We start from the raw sequence: 16,828 nt of genomic DNA, 5'->3' as shown, positions 1-16,828 counted from the left end.
TCTATTGACTATTCATTTAGCAAAGGGTGTAAATCTCCTCCGGGGGGCGCGTAATGGCGTCTTTCTTTTCTCCCGTGTCAACCTTTTCATGGCCAACTTCACTCAAAGTCTGTCCGCAGTGGTGAGAAGTAATGACGCGCAAATACTTTGTTACTTTGCCCAAACTACTGGTTGACCAATCGCTAGCACACACTAACTCATTCAGTACCAGTTTAAATGGACTGGACTAGGGCTGCAGCTATTGTTTATTTTAGTAGTTGAATAATCGAGTAATCGGATAAGGAAGATTAAAAAATTAAAATACCTGAGCTGAGCCTCAAATGGTATGAAAAATACTGTAAATAAATGAGGATGTAAGTACAAAAAAAAGAACAATTGGCTAACTTACACAGCAAAAGTCCGCTAGCTTAAATGCTATAAAATGCAAACTTTTATTTTATTTTATTTATTTATTTTATTTTTTACAATGCTCTTAACAAATGGCTCAAACGCATTTTCCCACAAAAAAATGGCAAAATTACGAATGCATTAAAAAAACATTAGCTCAAACAAAAACTTAGCTAAGCAGTTGGATTCAGCCATGTAATAAATGAGTTATGCCATATTCACTGTTGCCATTAGAGGGCAGTATATCCACTCAAATCAATAAAACTAAATGCAAACACTTTCAAAACAAACCATTACAACGCCACTTTATTAAACGAATACTCGAAGCAGCAAAATTCAATTCGAATCTTTTTCTAATCGAATTACACAAGTTGATCGATTAATCGTTGAATCAATAGACAACCGGACAACTACTGGTCTATTGTTCAATTAGCAACAAAAAAAAAAAAAATGCCAATACCAGTTTTTGTTTATTGTTATTGCAGAACTCGTTTAAGTGTGTGTGCTGTTTCCAGAGGTCAGCAGAGTAGCCAAACATTTTACTCAAGTTACAGTAGTGTTACCTCAAAATAATATTACTTAAGTAAAAGTAGTCATCCAAAAAAATGTACTCAAGTACAAGTTTAAAAGTATTTGGTGAAGTAATGAGTAACATTGCGAGTAACTGCTTACGATGTTTGATTTTTTTTTTTTTTTTTTTTTAATAATAATGTTCCTATATGAATTGTTGTAACTATACTCTACCACAAAGGTCTCCAACCCAGTCATCAAAGGCCCGCTGTGAGTCGTGGTTTTTGTTCCACACAGTTCCAGCACAGATAGGACAGTGAGGTTTTTTGCTAAACCAAGCAGCACCTGACTGCAATCAACTGATTGCACTAGTACGGTATTGGGCCAAAAATAAGACAGCCCTGATTATAAGACGACACCTCTTTTTCAAGACTCAAGTTCTTTTTGAACACCAAATTATTTTTTATACAGAAAATAATTACAGTACATCTGAAACAAATGAATATAACAATATATTTGAGAGAAAAAACATGCTAATTTGCCTCATTCAAATCTTAATATCTGAACATTTAAATATGTAAACTAAAGTGCAATCACATTCATAAATGAATGGCTTCTGGTTTTTGAAATGTAAATACCCCAATCTATTGTGATAAAACAACAAAATTGCAATAACTGCATTAACCATCAAAGTGAAGTCTAACTGTAACTGTAGTCTTGAAACAAATCTGAATAAGGAAAAACATTGCAATAAAATAAAGCAAACTGGTTAAACTTGAGAGTAGCTGAGATCTGTCATGACAGAACATCGCTTCAATGATATCTGGCACCATCTAGCGTCGTGAATGGGTACAACGTTTAGACTGCGAATATAAGACGACCCCCAGTTTTTCAGTCTTATTTCAATGCAAAAAGTACCGTCCTATATTCGGGCCAATACGGTAAAACACCAGATTGGTGAAAAAGTGTTGTCATTTATCTGGTTGGAATGAAATCCTGCACCCACAGTGGGCCTTTGTGGAATAGGTTGGAGACCCCTGCTGTACAACAACCCATTACATAACCACATTAAGCCAAAGAGCAAGAGTACCCTCTAGTAGAGAAAATATTTCCTTGTTTAAATAGGTGAATAGTGAATAGTTCCTTCTTAGTTCCTATTATGGAATCAAAAGGATCATATGTCTGGTTTTCCATGGTCAATCGGTGCCAAATAATAACTGTGAGAGAGGTTAAAATCCTCGCTTTCGAATTATTTTGAGGGCAGAGCTCTATGTCAAATACTTAATTTTTTACAGCGCTTTCAAGACTCCATATGATTGAACAGGCAGGCGTGATCATAGAACGGCAAGCTTGAGTCTGACTGGTAAAATGGAGTCGCGATAATAGTTCCAATGTACTACTGTTGGACTTCATGGCAAAAAAAAAAAAAAAGTAAAATCTAATATGGAGAATAAAGAGGAAAAATGTAATTACTAGTGTAGCCCAAAGTAGCAGAGTAAGAGTAGCGTTTTTTCTTCACAAATCTACTCAAGTAAAAGTAAAACATATGGCTTAGTAAAACTACTCTTAGAAGTACATTTTCCTCAAAAAGTTACTCAAGTAAATAACGGAGTAAATGTTACGCATTACTACCCGCCTCCGGCTGTTTCACCTTAAACAGATTGAATGAAGAATTACATATCGCCACTATATTTCTTCAATATTTCCATACATTGAAAAAATGGCAATGAAATATCTAAAAATATAATAGAACTAAATTCAACGCCATCAAATGTTGAGTTTTGCCTGTGGTTTTAGAGCATTTTGATTGATATTTCCAGACCATTGCAATAATCTGTTTGGTGATGATATCATAAACAAACCTGCCAAATTAGAGTGTCGTACCCTGAAGAGTCCTGTCGCGGTCATTTACATCAACCCTACAGCGCCATTTTACTTATCGATGTCCAGTTCTTAACAGGTTGGTCTTTGGAATTACAAGACCTTTTATATACATTTTAAGGCCCATGTCCACGTCTCTGTTGCCATGACAACCCTTTGTTCGCCATTAAAAGGAAGTCAATTTTTTTCATGGACTTAGCTTATAGAGCCACGAAATTTGTCACACTTGGTCGAATTGATGGAATTCGAAGATTCATTTTGGTTTTGAACAAGGGCATGGCTGCACAGCTCAGTAGCGCCTCCTTCTTCGTAGGACCCTGTTCAATAGTGTTTTTTTTCTCCTTGGTGTGTGAATTAATTTTTAATCCCCCAAAATAGAGACAAGTTTCGAGCAAGTTAGGTTCTCATGAGATGATGAGAGGGGGACGATCTGCCACCACCCTGACCCGCGTGACGTCTGAGTTGCTCCACACTGCGAGGGCCTATTCAATCCTGCTTTTAGGCTTAGTTTTGCGACCTAGCTGAACGCTTTGGCTGCCATTGACGGCAATAGATGTGCTGTTTATTTAAACTGGGAGTGACTGGAAGCGTCCCAGCTCTTCCCAGTTGAAATGGCTTTGGACTCTATTACTATCAGTGGATGTTTTCAATATCAATTTCCCTCTTTTAATAACTTCCACAGCACATATCCTGTGACCTGGGCTGGCAGTGAATTAGTTAAACTAATGATAACTTTTGAATAGATGTCCACTGTCCCTGAAAGGGTTCATCTGCAGAAGACGAAGGGGAAAAACCATAAATTAAATAACACTAAGTATTGTATGTAATTTACAGGTTTTAAAAAAATAATAATCTCTTTTCACTTTTTGTTCACTTCAGGCATATAGAGTTAATCATTTCATCTACTTGGAGTGTGAGTACTTTTGCCACCTCTGGCCATCACTTCTTGTGATTTCAGGCAAGGAGACGTAGCGACTCGGAGGTCAACTCGCGACCGTGTGACGTGCTCATCTCCCAGAGGTGAGAAGACGGGAGGGTTTGAAACCCGCCTCTAATGAAGCTCTAATGAAGCGTAAATGAGCGAAAGCCTGGATGCTCCCCAAGGCGCCCGTTTAGAGCGGCGCGCGTGCCATTCTGCGGGAAAAACAAGATCAAGTGATCTCTCAGCAGGACGTTTTATTGTTATTTAATCATTTTAATGTGATTTAATTCGGAGAGGTGTTGGGTGGTTTAGGAGAATGCTGTGGAGAATCAATGAGCCATAAATGCTCATAGCAGCTGGAAACAATAACTCAAATTCAGGTATTATGTTTAATAAATCTCACTATATGGTGAATGCTGAGAGACAGGCATTCACATTGATGCTATTGAGAATAAAAGGGAAAAAAATGCTCAAGCACAAAGAAAGATATTCAAACTGATCATTTAATAAGTCAATAAGCATTCATACCTTTGATACTATCAGTGGTTTTCCATAATTGGAAGACATTTGGGCTTCAGAATGATTGAGAAATGCTACATATTCATCAATTATAAATAATGAAAATTATCAAATGCTTCATTGGCGCAATTTACTGAACAATAATACAATTTGTTTGATATTTACAAGAATTGGCATAATCACAGTCCATAGACTTCATAATGATATTTATGGGACACATTCCACAGACACTGCACCACGCCTTCAAGCAGGGGGCCATCCCACAGTCTGCTTCAGTTATTCACAGTCGGTCGCAGTTATTCAACACATGCAGCGATCAAATGCCAGATTTAGGTTGAAAAAGTACGAAAGCTGTACCGCATACAAACAGGAAGGATTGGCTCAGGAGTGATTTGTTCAAGGATTCAAGGAAATTATTGTATTTTTCGTACCATTCATGAATTTTGAAATGTTGTGAAAAAAATCAATGGGAGAAATTAACCGCTAAGGCATTGGTGTCATAATTCGCAAATGAAATGAAATGAATGAAGTAAATGCTAGCTGCCAGGTTTTTTGCTTTTAACCAAGAATTGAGTCTCTTTTACGTCCATATCTATAAAGAATTCAGGGATTTAAGCATTTATTCACAAGAATTTTCAACGTAAAAAGCTCTTTGTGGTGATAAGGCAGAGCCACAGTGGCTTAAAAACTAGCAGCACATTCAACATATTTACGTAAAATAAATGCTAACTGCCCAGTTTTTTTTTTTTTTTTTTTTTTTTTTGCTTTTAACCAAGAATCAAGACTGTTTTACGTCCATATCTATAAATTCAGGGATTTGGTTTTAACGTAAAAAGCTCTTTGTGGTGATAAGGCGGGGCCACAGTGGCTTAAAAACCAGCAGCACATTCAACATATTTACGTAAAATAAATGCTAACTGCCAGTTTTGGGTTTTTTTTTTTTTTTTTTTGCTTTTAACCGTGAATCGAGACTGTTTTACTTCCATATCTACGTATAAAGAATTCAGGGATTTAAGCATTTATTCACAAGAATTTTCAACGTAAAAAGCTCTGCGTTTCCACTCGGTCAGCTTTGACAGAGATAGGCCCCCTATTAATAAGCCCTGCGTCCCGTGTCCCGTCAATATATTATGAAGTCTATGGACCACATTGACATTTGAACACCAAATGTTTTGTGTCAGGTGTGTTATTGTTAAAATGTGTGTCATTTTAAACATAAGTGGACATTTGTGTGTTACAGCTTTACAAATTGTCAAAAGTGAAGGAAGTAAAAAGCTTCAAAAAGCACAATTGCCTTGTTTGCTCACTGTAAAGCTGAACAACTTCACATTTAGTGAGGACAGAACACTCGTAGAATATCACGTATCAAATTTCTGACCAATATATCGATAATTGCTGCATCGTGATATCTTGAGATAATCGTTATCGTGAGCCTTGTATCGCGAATCGTATCGTATCGTGAGGTGCCCTGAGGTTCCCACTCCTAGTACACATAGTCAGCATGTTGTTCTCTATTGTATATTTATTAGGGGTGTCAAACAATTAAAATTTTTAATCGAGTTAATTACAGCTTAAAAATTAATCGTAATTAATCGCAATTAATCGCAATTCAAACCACCTATAAAATATGCCATATTTTTCTGTAAATTATTGTTGGAATGGAAAGATAAGACACATGATGGATATATACATTCAACATACAGTACATAAATACTGTATTTCTTTATTATAACAATAAATCAACAAGATGGTATTACCATTATTAACATTCTGTTAAAGCGATCCATGGATAGAAAGACTTGTAGTTCTTAAAAGATAAATGTTAGTACAAGTTAGAGAAATTTTATATCAAAACCCCTCTTCATGTTTTCGTTTTAATAAAATTTGTAAAATTTTCAATCAAAAAATAAACTAGTAGCGCGTTATTGTTGATGTCAATAATTACTTACACAGAGCTCATGGGTGCTGAAGCCTATAAAATCAGTCGTACCCAAGCGCCAGCAGAGGGCAGCAAAACTCTGAAAAACACAACAAGTACACCTTTCACTGTGCTCTCATTTTAATCTGTTTGAGCGGGGCATTTGTGCGTTAATTGCGTCAAATATTTTAACGGGATTAATTTTAAAAATTAATTACCGCTCGTTAACGCGATAATTTTGACAGCCCTAATTTTTATTTCAAATTGTCTTTCAAGATGACATATCTGCTCTATGTGTTGGATTTTATCAAGTAAATTTCCCCCCAAAATGCGACTTATATATTTTTTTTCCCTCTTTATTAGGCATTTTTGGGCTGGTGCGACTTATACTCAGGTGCGACTTATAGTCCGAAAAATGTGGTAACATAAATTTACACAGAAACTACAGTGGGGAGAACAAGTAGAGTACTTGTTTACATGGTTTAGTATTTTCTCTGTGCATTACGTAAAGTTTGGAGGTAAAATGTCCTCTAATTCTGGAATCACATAATAATTATATCACATAGTTTTGTACAAAAGACAATGAGCATAGTCAATGTCATCAATCAGGTTGCTTACAGTCTTGACTTTTTTCAAATTGTGGTGTTTTTGCCATCACTCAGCCTTCCTGTGATATTTTAGAGGGAGAAGTGAATGAATCATTTGTGCCATCATCTATTTCAGATTCATAACAGCGCAGTGGAAAGATGTGTGCGTGGGAGATATCGTGCGCATCCACAAAGACCAAACCGTCCCCGTGAGTTGCCAAAGTCGACATACTGTGACAGTGGTGGAGAATAGGCTCAATGCATTACTGTATATGTTCTTTTACATGCACAATTTATGATTCTTCCTTAATTTTTTTAGGATACATCTCTGGAGGAGGCAATCAAATTTTTAAATAGTCTATGTTAATACATTTTAGATTTAAAGCTAGGTTTATATACACCTATCTTGGCTAAAACGAACACGCGGGGAGTCAATGTAGCTTTTGTGGAGGTTGGTAGCTGCTCCCCCAGCTGCTGTGATAGCAGCCTTCTTTATTCAGCGGCAAACAATAGGATAGGAGGGGTCAGGAAAGCAACATAGAACATCGAATAGAATACATAGACTACAAGGGGTCCATATGGCCAAGGACAAAGCAAAAGGTAACTAAACACAAGTTTTCCAATCTGAAGACTTTCATAAGGAAAGCATAAATGTTAACGGTATGCACAACAATTCCAACAATATAAGAGAATTAAAATAAATAAATTAAAAAAAAAAGCCATATTAAAAGATAAAATAAAAAAACATAAATTGTAAATAAAAATGAAATTAATTTTTAACAAGTGTCATTTTCCAAAAAATACAACTAAAATGAACAAAAAAACAACATGAATTCAAGTATTTGTGGCCTGGGTATATTTTGTACCAGGGATTTGTTGTTTTGTTATTGAAGTTTGTTTTATAAATCTCTTGTGACCTCACAAATTTTTTGGCATCCATCGACAACAATAGACGTCTTATCCACTTTAACTGGGAGGGGCTGGAAGCGATCGAATGATTGAAATGGATTGGACGTCTTTTGCCGTCAGTTGTTGTTTTTGCAGCATCAATTTTGCTCTTTTAATAACTACCACAACAAATACTCTGTGACCTGGGCTGGTGATGAATGAGTTAAGATCATGATAGTAGATTTCTACTGGAGTGACCACTGTCCCTGAAAGGGTTCAATTGGAAACCCTAATTATTGCCTTATATTCCCCACTGCTAATGTATCCATATATTCATTCCCAGGCAGATGTTGTGCTCCTATGCAGCTCTGAGCCTCACAGTCTCTCCTATGTGGAAACAGCTGACATTGATGGGTGAGACTTAATATATAGATTTATGATTTAATGCAGCAGCACTTTCTTACTTAAAGAATCTAATGGTCAGGGTTAGTCCACCCAGTGTTTGTGTTAATTCTGTTTCTCTAACTTTCTGTCATTTTCTCAAAAATGCATTTTAGTTTATACATATGAATGCTTGTTTGTTGTGCAGACCAGAGTATCAAAGTGTTGTACAAGAATCACTAATGATAAGTGAGTCCACAAAAGAAATATGACATGCGATATTTTTTGTCATGCAGAGAGACAAACCTGAAGTTCCGACAGGCTCTCCGTGTGACGCACGAAAAGTTGACGACAGAACCTTCAGAGTGTACTCTTGCCAGCTTTGATGGTGAATACACCTTGCTTTCTTGATCACCTGGCATAGGCTCCATTTTGCCCGTAAATAGGGGTTTAACGATACATAAATCTGCAGTGAAAAATGTGTTAGTTAAGCAATAATCCAATCAAATTGATCAAACGCATATGCTGTTTTGTTAATCTTTTCATGCACAAATTAGGTTTTTACTCACTGGTTGCCATTGACGGTGCTAAACATCCGAACTATTTTGATTGCAGGGCGACTGAATGAACGTTTACAGAAACATGAGAATTCACAGCATTCCCGGTTCAAATGAATTGGACATTTAACACCATCAATGGCATAATAATAACCCTAGTGTTTTACTTAGGGCAGGTAACCACTTTGTATTTTGGTTTTTATATTTTAATTTAATTAATTTAGATCTTTATTAGAGAAGAAGAATGCACAATGAGGAGGAAAAAAATATGTATGGCGGAAAACACAGACAAGACTGAAAAAGCTGTTTCTGATCTTGCACTCCTCTTTAAAAGAAACTGCTGTATTTTAAGCCAAAACAACTGTTGTGTTTGATAGAACAATATGTCTATATGCTGCCATAGCAGATTCATGGCGCATTAAGCCCCTGAACTATTTTTAATTTGTCCGTTTTACCCTGGAAACCCTTGTTTACAGACGTAGCACAACCGCTTTTGTTTCAACCCAGCCAGAAAACGAAGGTAATAAATTATATCTATTAATCAAAATGTCTGTCATTTTTAGCTTAGAATCATTAATTGATGTCTAATATTTCGTTTAAAAAAAAAAAACAACTTTAAAAAATTATTCAATTGCATATTATAAACTTTTTTTTAAATTACGTCACAATGAAAAAAATGGTGTCTGTAAAAAAGTCACGGATATCTTGCCTGGTACACCAGACTCACCACTGTTCCAGCTATTGAGTCTGGCCACCATTCCCGCGGATACAATTTCCAGGGCGGAGCAAGCCAGAGCAAACAGAGAGCGGAGTGGACCAATCAGCGACGGGCAGACGTGACGTTAGTGACGAGGGACTTGCGCACGGAAGTAAACATACGAAGAGAGCGGAGTTTATTCGATATGGCTAGCGCGAGACAGACTGTTGTCAATGACTCGTGTCGATGTGTTTTTGGTCATTTAAAACCAGTGTTGTTCATAACGGCGTTACAATATAACGGCGTTACTAACGGCGTTATTTTTTTTCAGCAATGAGTAATCTAATTAATTACTTTTCTCATCTTGGCAACGCCGTTACCGTTACTGAGGCGGGAAAGGCGTGCGTTACTATGCGTTACTAAGTTGGTTGAATAAAAAAAGTCTGAGAGAAACGGACTCACGGGGACGAGAGCAGAGCAGCAGTGGGGAAGACGCCGTTGCAACCTCGATGCTAGGTGGCTCCAATAATACCTGACTGTAGCCATAGCCGACAAACTACGCCCACATGACACGGTAGATATCATATTATAGAACTAGATGCAAAAACTGACACAGCTGCATTGCCAACGTGTTTTAAGGACTACATGCGTTAGTAAACAGCCGCCATCTTAAAGCAGTAGACCTCTCAGGAAGGCCCTGATGTAGAGAACCTTCCTGACGAACCTAAGTAACTTTTTATCTAAAATGCTTCTAAATCGGCAAAATCTTAACTTAAATCTATCTTTAAATGATGAAACAGTTTTAAAACTTACACATGTTTAAAGTAGACAGAAGGAAACTAATGCAATAACGGGAGCAATTTTAACAACTTTAACGGTTGATTCACAACTTTAAATGCCTTCCACACATAGCAAAGGTTACTAGCTAGTTATTGCAATACCCTTGTGTCTAGTTAAGTGGAGGGTAAAGAATTGGGCTAGGGCCAATTGTCCCCTAAATCCTTTAAACTTCACATTGTGTGACCTGTTTTTTTTTTTTTTTTTTTTTTTTTTTTTTTTTTTTGAGGAAAAAAAATATCACTAGTTACTTTGCCAAGTAACTAATTACTCTTACATTCAGGTAACTGAGTTACTAACGCAATTACTTTTTGGGAGAAGTAATTTGTAACTGTAATTAATTACTATTTTAAAGTAAAATTAACAACACTGTTTAAAACTGATTTTACTGTGGATTGGAACATATTCTCGGCTCTCCCGTTAATCATCTGTGTTGTTGAAGAGACAATTTTTGACGCGCAAGAGTGACGTTGCTCGTGAAGAACACGTCACGCAAATAAACGAATCTGATTTGTCGATTGATTTTGTACCTGTTCGAAAGGCCGTTAATGGGATGGTTCCCAGACTATTTCTTTCAGTGTTTGAAAAATACATGGAGAATAGTCTGGCAGAGCCAGGCAAACGGATATCTACCTCATAACTGTCACTTAATTGTATTTTTTTTTTGTTACTTTTTTCTCCGATATGTTAGATGATAAATAATCGATCCAAACAAAGAAAAAAAAAAAAGAAAAAAAAAAAAATTTAAAAGGGTAAATATCTGAAAAAGAAAATCTCGACCACTCCTTGATGTCTGCGATTTCTGCATCGCGACCCTTGTTAAATTACCATCTTTCACCCGTGAAATCCCCCCAAAAATCCAGTTATGGCCATTTACAGTTGTGTCTTAACACTCGGTGATACATGTTACATGGAGTTTTTGGATCGAAACTGTCTGTAATTCAGCTCTCGCGTGCTCTCATCTCCAAATAGGGTTTTGCTGTTTACATTTTTTTAATATATATTAATGCCCTCCTGTTCAAAATTATTCTTCCCCCAGAAAATTGAGATTTTAAGCTTTCCAATGTTGTATCACACATGCATATCAGACAATTTTGAAAGTTGGCCAAATTGGGGTTGCCAGAGCGGAACTTCAAGTCACCTGAGTGGTTTCCGCCATATATAAGTTGCATTTTTGGGGAGCGTTTTTTTTTTTTTTTTTTTGATCAGACCACAAGAACAGACATTATACGTTGAAGGAAAAATGGTAAAATGGAGCACAACCGACGAAATAGGCATCTGTTAACATAACCTATAAACCAATTATTTGGATAACTATAACTTAAACAACACAACATAACAATTTTGTGGCGGTCAGACAGAAAAAATATATATGTTGCTCCCAGAGGTTGGTGGAGTAGGTTACGATTTTACTCAAGTAAGAGTAGCTTTACTTCAAAATATTACTCAAGTAAAAGTAAAAGTAGTCATCCAAAAAATGTGCTCAAGTACAAACACACACAAAAAAAACACAAAAAAACATTGAAATCTGAGGAGCGAAAAAAACGAAATGAAGCATTATTCGTCCAAAGAGCATGAGTGCCCTCTAGTGGAAAAAGTAGTTATTAGTTTGAATAGTGAATACTTCTCTCATAGTTACTATGAGGGAATTAAAAGCATCATATTTCCGGTTTTCCATGGTCAATCAGTGCCAAATAAAAACTGGGAGAGACATTAAAATCCGTGCTTTGGAGTCATATTGAGGGCAGCGCGCTATGTCAAATACTTCATTTTTTACGGTGCTTTAAAGACGCCGCATGATTGAACAGGCTGGCATGATCATAGAACAGCAAGTTTGAGTCTGATTAGTATAATGGTGTCATGTGATTATTGTTGCAAAATCTCATTGGTGAAATTGGTAGTGCTACTCTTGGCATCACTGGAAAAAATAAAATCTAATACGTAGAATAAAGAGGAAAAAAGTAATGACTCTTGTGTAGAAGCGTTTTTTTTTTTTCTTCACAAATCTACTCAACTAAAAAGCATGGCTTAGTAACACTACTCAAAGAAATAAATTTTTTCAAAACGTTACTCAAGTAAATGTAACATAGTACATGTAACGAGTTACTAACCACCTTTGGTTGCTCCTGAGTATAAGTTGTAGGCCCAGACAAACAAACAAAAAGTGTGACCTATAGTCCAGTGAATACAGTGCTAAAATAATGTAATAAAATACAATAATGATAGGTAATTTCAATACATACTGGTCCTTCTCAAAAAACAAAAAATAGCATATTGTGATAAAGTTCCTTATTTTCTGTAATGTACTGATAAACATTAGACTTTCATATATTTTAGATTCATTCCACACAACTGAAGTAGTTCAAGCCTTTTATTGTTATAATATTGATGATTTTGGCAAAAAAAAGTCAAGAAAAAACAGAAATCCCTATCTCAAAAAAATTGCATATCATGAAAAGGTACTCTAAAGCAGTGCTTCTCAATTATTTTCTGTCACGCCCCCCCAAGGAAGACGTAAATGTTTCGCGCCCCCCCAAACTCTCTGCCGCCACTGTAAATATTATCATTTGTCTATAAAATTAAATTATAAATACGCATCTGCCTAACATTGTGTCCTTTTTTCTAATAAAGAAAAAAAAGTAACATAGATCAACTTATAATAAAGTATAACTTTATTAACATTGTTTTGTTTGTAACAGAGAATACTTGACGTGCATCAATTTGCCTGAATTAAAAAAAAAAAAAAAAATTCACATCCAAACTAAAAAATACACTCAAGGTACATTTTTGACCACCAGAAAAATAAAATGCAATAAAATCAGTAAATAATACCAAATTAAAATTGATTAGAAACATTCACTCATGAGGACAATGTGCCCAAAAATTTGACCGAAAAAACAAATCTGAATAAAAGGGGGAAAAAAGTGTCCTTGGACAGGACAGTTTTTATTTTTGCTGCTCACAGTATTTACCTCCTTTGCAATGGTGTGGAGTTATTTTGCAATTAGCATGCTAACAATGCTCACTGGCTTACTGATATAACACTGACAAAGCAGGACGATTGTTGGCAATATTCGGCACGTTTTCACTGAAAAAAATCAAGCGGCTTAACAATGAGATTGGGGTCTAATGTCTTTAAGTGGCGTCTTAATTGATTTGGCTTCTTGCTGTCTGCTATAATAATTTTTATACACAGTAAACAGTGGTCTTTCATTATCACCCACTGTATTAAAAGTCAAAGCTAAAAGGCAAACGGCACAAAAAAAGCGCATTAACGGCGGCCGAGGTAGAACCGTAGGTGAGGGCAGTCGTCGTGACGATCCCAAGCCGAAAATGGCACTTCTCGGGCGGCGACGTGAGAACCGGACAAGACAGTGGGTCGCTGCGTGAATGCGTCCGGTGTTCTGCCAAAATATGCTACATCGGCGAAACGTCCTACATTAGTCGAATTTGACACCTAAAGTACTACCGTGCGCTCTAAACTTGTTTTGTTTAGATGCATACAGGAATAACGTACTAAAAAAATGCCTGCAGAAAATACTTAAATGTAGTTATATCAAATAAGGACGGTTTAAATACGCTACGTGACTAATGTGGTCAACTGCTTCAAAGCTAACGCAAAAAAACACAATGGTTAAAAGTATGAGAGGGTAATACATGCAAAAAGTATCTTTGAGGCAGTGAAAAGGTTCTAAATAACTAAATAAAAACAAAAATAGTGAGTACTCGCCGCTTCTAACCGATGTGCGCATGCGTGTGGATGCATGCGCAAGCGCCCTGAGCATTGTGTACGACGTTTCGCCGCGCAGTAAGGAATGGCCGAACACACCGGTCGGAAAATGGCTTTCGAAAACGGCGGTGGCACACTGCTATTCATATCTGTTGTCTGTGTGTGCTGAGTGCTCTTCCTTAGTTCAAAAATACTGCGCGCACTCTGAAAATGAGAGCGCCACTGCCACCTACTGAGTGGATGTGCAAGTACACTTTATTCCAGTACGGCAAAAAAAAAACAAAAAAAAAACATGTTCCCCAAGGTCACATGCGCCCCCCCTGGCATTGCTCTGCGCCCCCCCAGGGGGGCGCGCCCCACTATTTGAGAAGTACTGCTCTAAAGAAACTACTAACCTAATCATCTGAATCAACAAATTAACTCAAAACCCCTGCGAAAGATTCCTGAGGCTTTTAAAAACTCCCACCCTGGTTCATTACTCAAAACCGCACTTATGGGCAAGTCTGCCGATCTGACTGCTGTCCAGAAGGCCATCATTGACACCCTCAAGCAAGAGGCTAAGACACAGAAAGAAATTGCTGAGCAAATAGGCTGTTCCCAGAGTGCTGTATCAAGGCACCTCAGTGGGAGGTATGTGGGAAGGAAAAAGTGTGGCAGCAAACGCTGCACAACCAGAAGAGGTGACCGCACCCTGAAAAAGATTGTGGAGAAGGGCCGATTCCAGACCTTTTGGACCTGCAGAAACAATGGACTGATTCTGGAGAAGCGCCTGACCTGGGCTACAGAGAAGCAGCACTGGACTGTTGCTCAGTGGTCCAAAGTACTTTTTTCAGATGAAAGCAAATTTTGCATGTCATTCGGAACTCAAAGTGCCAGAGTTTGGAGGAAGACTGGGAAGAAGGAAATGCCAAAATGCCTGAAGTCCAGTGTCAAGTACCCACAGTCAGTGATGGTCTGGGGTTCCATGTCAGCTGCTGGTGTTGGTCTACTGTGTTTTATCAAGGGCAGGGTCAATGCAGCTACTATAGCTATGAAGAGATTTTGGAGCACTTCATGCTTCCATCTGCTGAAAAGCTTTATGGAGATGAAGATTTCATTTTTCAGCACGACCTGGCACCTGCTCCCAGTGCCAAAACCACTGGTAAATGCTTTACTGACCATGGCATTACTGTGCTCAATTGGCCTGCCAACTCTCCTGACCTTAACCCCATAGAGAATCTGTGGGATATTGTGAAGAGGAAGTTGAGAGACACCAGGCCCAACACTGTGGATGAGCTTAAGGCCGCTATCGAAGATTCCTGGGTTTCCATTACACCTCAGCAGTGCCACAGGCTGATTGCCTCCATGCCACGCCCCATTGAAGCAGTCATTTCTGCAAAAGGAGTCCCGACCAAGTATTGAGTGCATAGCTGATATAATTAATTGAAGGTTGATTTTTTTTTTGTATTAAAAAACACTTTTGTGTATTGGTCGGATGAAACATGCATAATTTCATAATTTCATTTTTCTTGACTTTTTTGCCAAAATCAACAATATTAAAACAATAAATGGCTTGAACTACTTCAGTTGTGTGTAATGAATCTAAAATATATGAAAGTCTAATGTTTATCAGTACATTACAGAAAATAATGAACTTTATCACAAAATGCAATTTTTTTGAGAAGGACCAGTAAATAAACGGCTTGGGAAATGAATAAATGAATATAATCACTATAGTATATTTAAGTTTTTTTCAAATGACCAAAAATAGTCACTTGCTCTATAAAATGTTAATGATTCTAAGTATCAACTATTGAATAGCTGTCCACTTTTGTGACTACTGTCCCTCAAAGGGTTAAAAAGAAGGTTGTCATTTAAATGGTCTGAAATATTTCTGCAAAAAAAAAGGTTGAAAATGGCAAAATTACTTCTTTTTACTTCTATTTTCTTATTGCTTTAAGTTACATTGTGGTAAATGTGTACATATCTTATTAAATCCATTGAAATACCCTTGACTCAAAATGATCAAATATCATACCATTGTATTGTCATGAAATTGGCGATTTACACCCTTACTTAAGAGCTCAATAAGGATAGGCACTATATAAAATAGTGAAATTTTTGCCATAAATCTACAATTCTGTCAATTTTATTTCCCAGGTGTGGTGTTCTGCGAGGAACCCAACGATGGCTTGCATGTCTTTAGAGGGCGGCTACACTGGAAAGGGGAACGTTTCCTACTGGACAACGAGCACCTCCTCCTGAGGGGTACCGTCTTACGTAACACGTTGATCGCCTACGGTTTGGTCATCTATGCTGGTACGGATGGATTCATTATCATAATTGACCTGCAAAATGTCTGTGGAGGGAGAGCTCATACCAGGAGTGTTATCCAAAATGTCTTTAGCTCACCTTCTATTGCTTCAAAGGCAAATTATATTACATTGAATGCATTATACGGCTAATTATGGACAATGCCTTTGAAATGTGGGTCACCTGACATTGCCCGGATCAGCTCAGATGCATACACAGTCTTTTTAAGTGATCATTGATCGGATATTACTGGACCGGGCAGAAGGTGTCACACATCTCACAGCCGCGACCCTTTCAGTTCTGGTAAAGCAGATCTATAAGTCCAAATCCTATCCTCCACAGATGGCTTTTACGCCATTTGTCATATCGATATCGATACACATCGGACCCTGCTGACATGTATTTGACTTTCACTATGTAGATACAAATATTAGGACAGGGAAAGTTTGAAAGAAAGTACAATATGGCCCGCTCTTTAGAGATTACAAGTCTTCCAAGTCCGTGGTCATGATAGTGGACCTTCACATTATCCACTGTAGTTCAGTCAATATCACTAAAAGGTGCCTTTGGGACGTCTCCATTTTTTATGTACTTTCAAATTAGTATTTTGTCAAGGTCACATGCTCTTTTTACATGTGCACAAAATGTCTGATCTTGCTTCCAGGGTGGACAGTAACACATGAAATGTGAGATCATGCTTCCAGGGTGGACATTGACAGAGT

General features: G+C 37.3%; 1 protein-coding gene across 1 annotated transcript in view; it reads left to right on the top strand.

Annotated features, from left to right (window-relative positions):
• Window positions 1-16,828, top strand: part of atp8b3 (ATPase phospholipid transporting 8B3) — a 67,198-nt gene that overhangs the window by 14,729 nt on the left and 35,641 nt on the right. Inside the window, exons 5-9 of the mRNA XM_057841184.1 lie at window positions 3,737-3,798; window positions 6,861-6,933; window positions 7,956-8,026; window positions 8,290-8,381; window positions 15,954-16,112. Coding sequence (XP_057697167.1) covers window positions 3,737-3,798; window positions 6,861-6,933; window positions 7,956-8,026; window positions 8,290-8,381; window positions 15,954-16,112 — 457 coding nt within the window. The remainder of the gene's footprint in view (window positions 1-3,736; window positions 3,799-6,860; window positions 6,934-7,955; window positions 8,027-8,289; window positions 8,382-15,953; window positions 16,113-16,828) is intronic.

Source organism: Corythoichthys intestinalis, chromosome 7 (assembly GCF_030265065.1).
Source record: "Corythoichthys intestinalis isolate RoL2023-P3 chromosome 7, ASM3026506v1, whole genome shotgun sequence".
NCBI classification, from domain to species: domain Eukaryota; kingdom Metazoa; phylum Chordata; class Actinopteri; order Syngnathiformes; family Syngnathidae; genus Corythoichthys; species Corythoichthys intestinalis.
The sequence above is the reverse complement of the archived record's forward strand: the minus strand, read 5'-3'. Positions and strand labels throughout refer to the sequence as shown.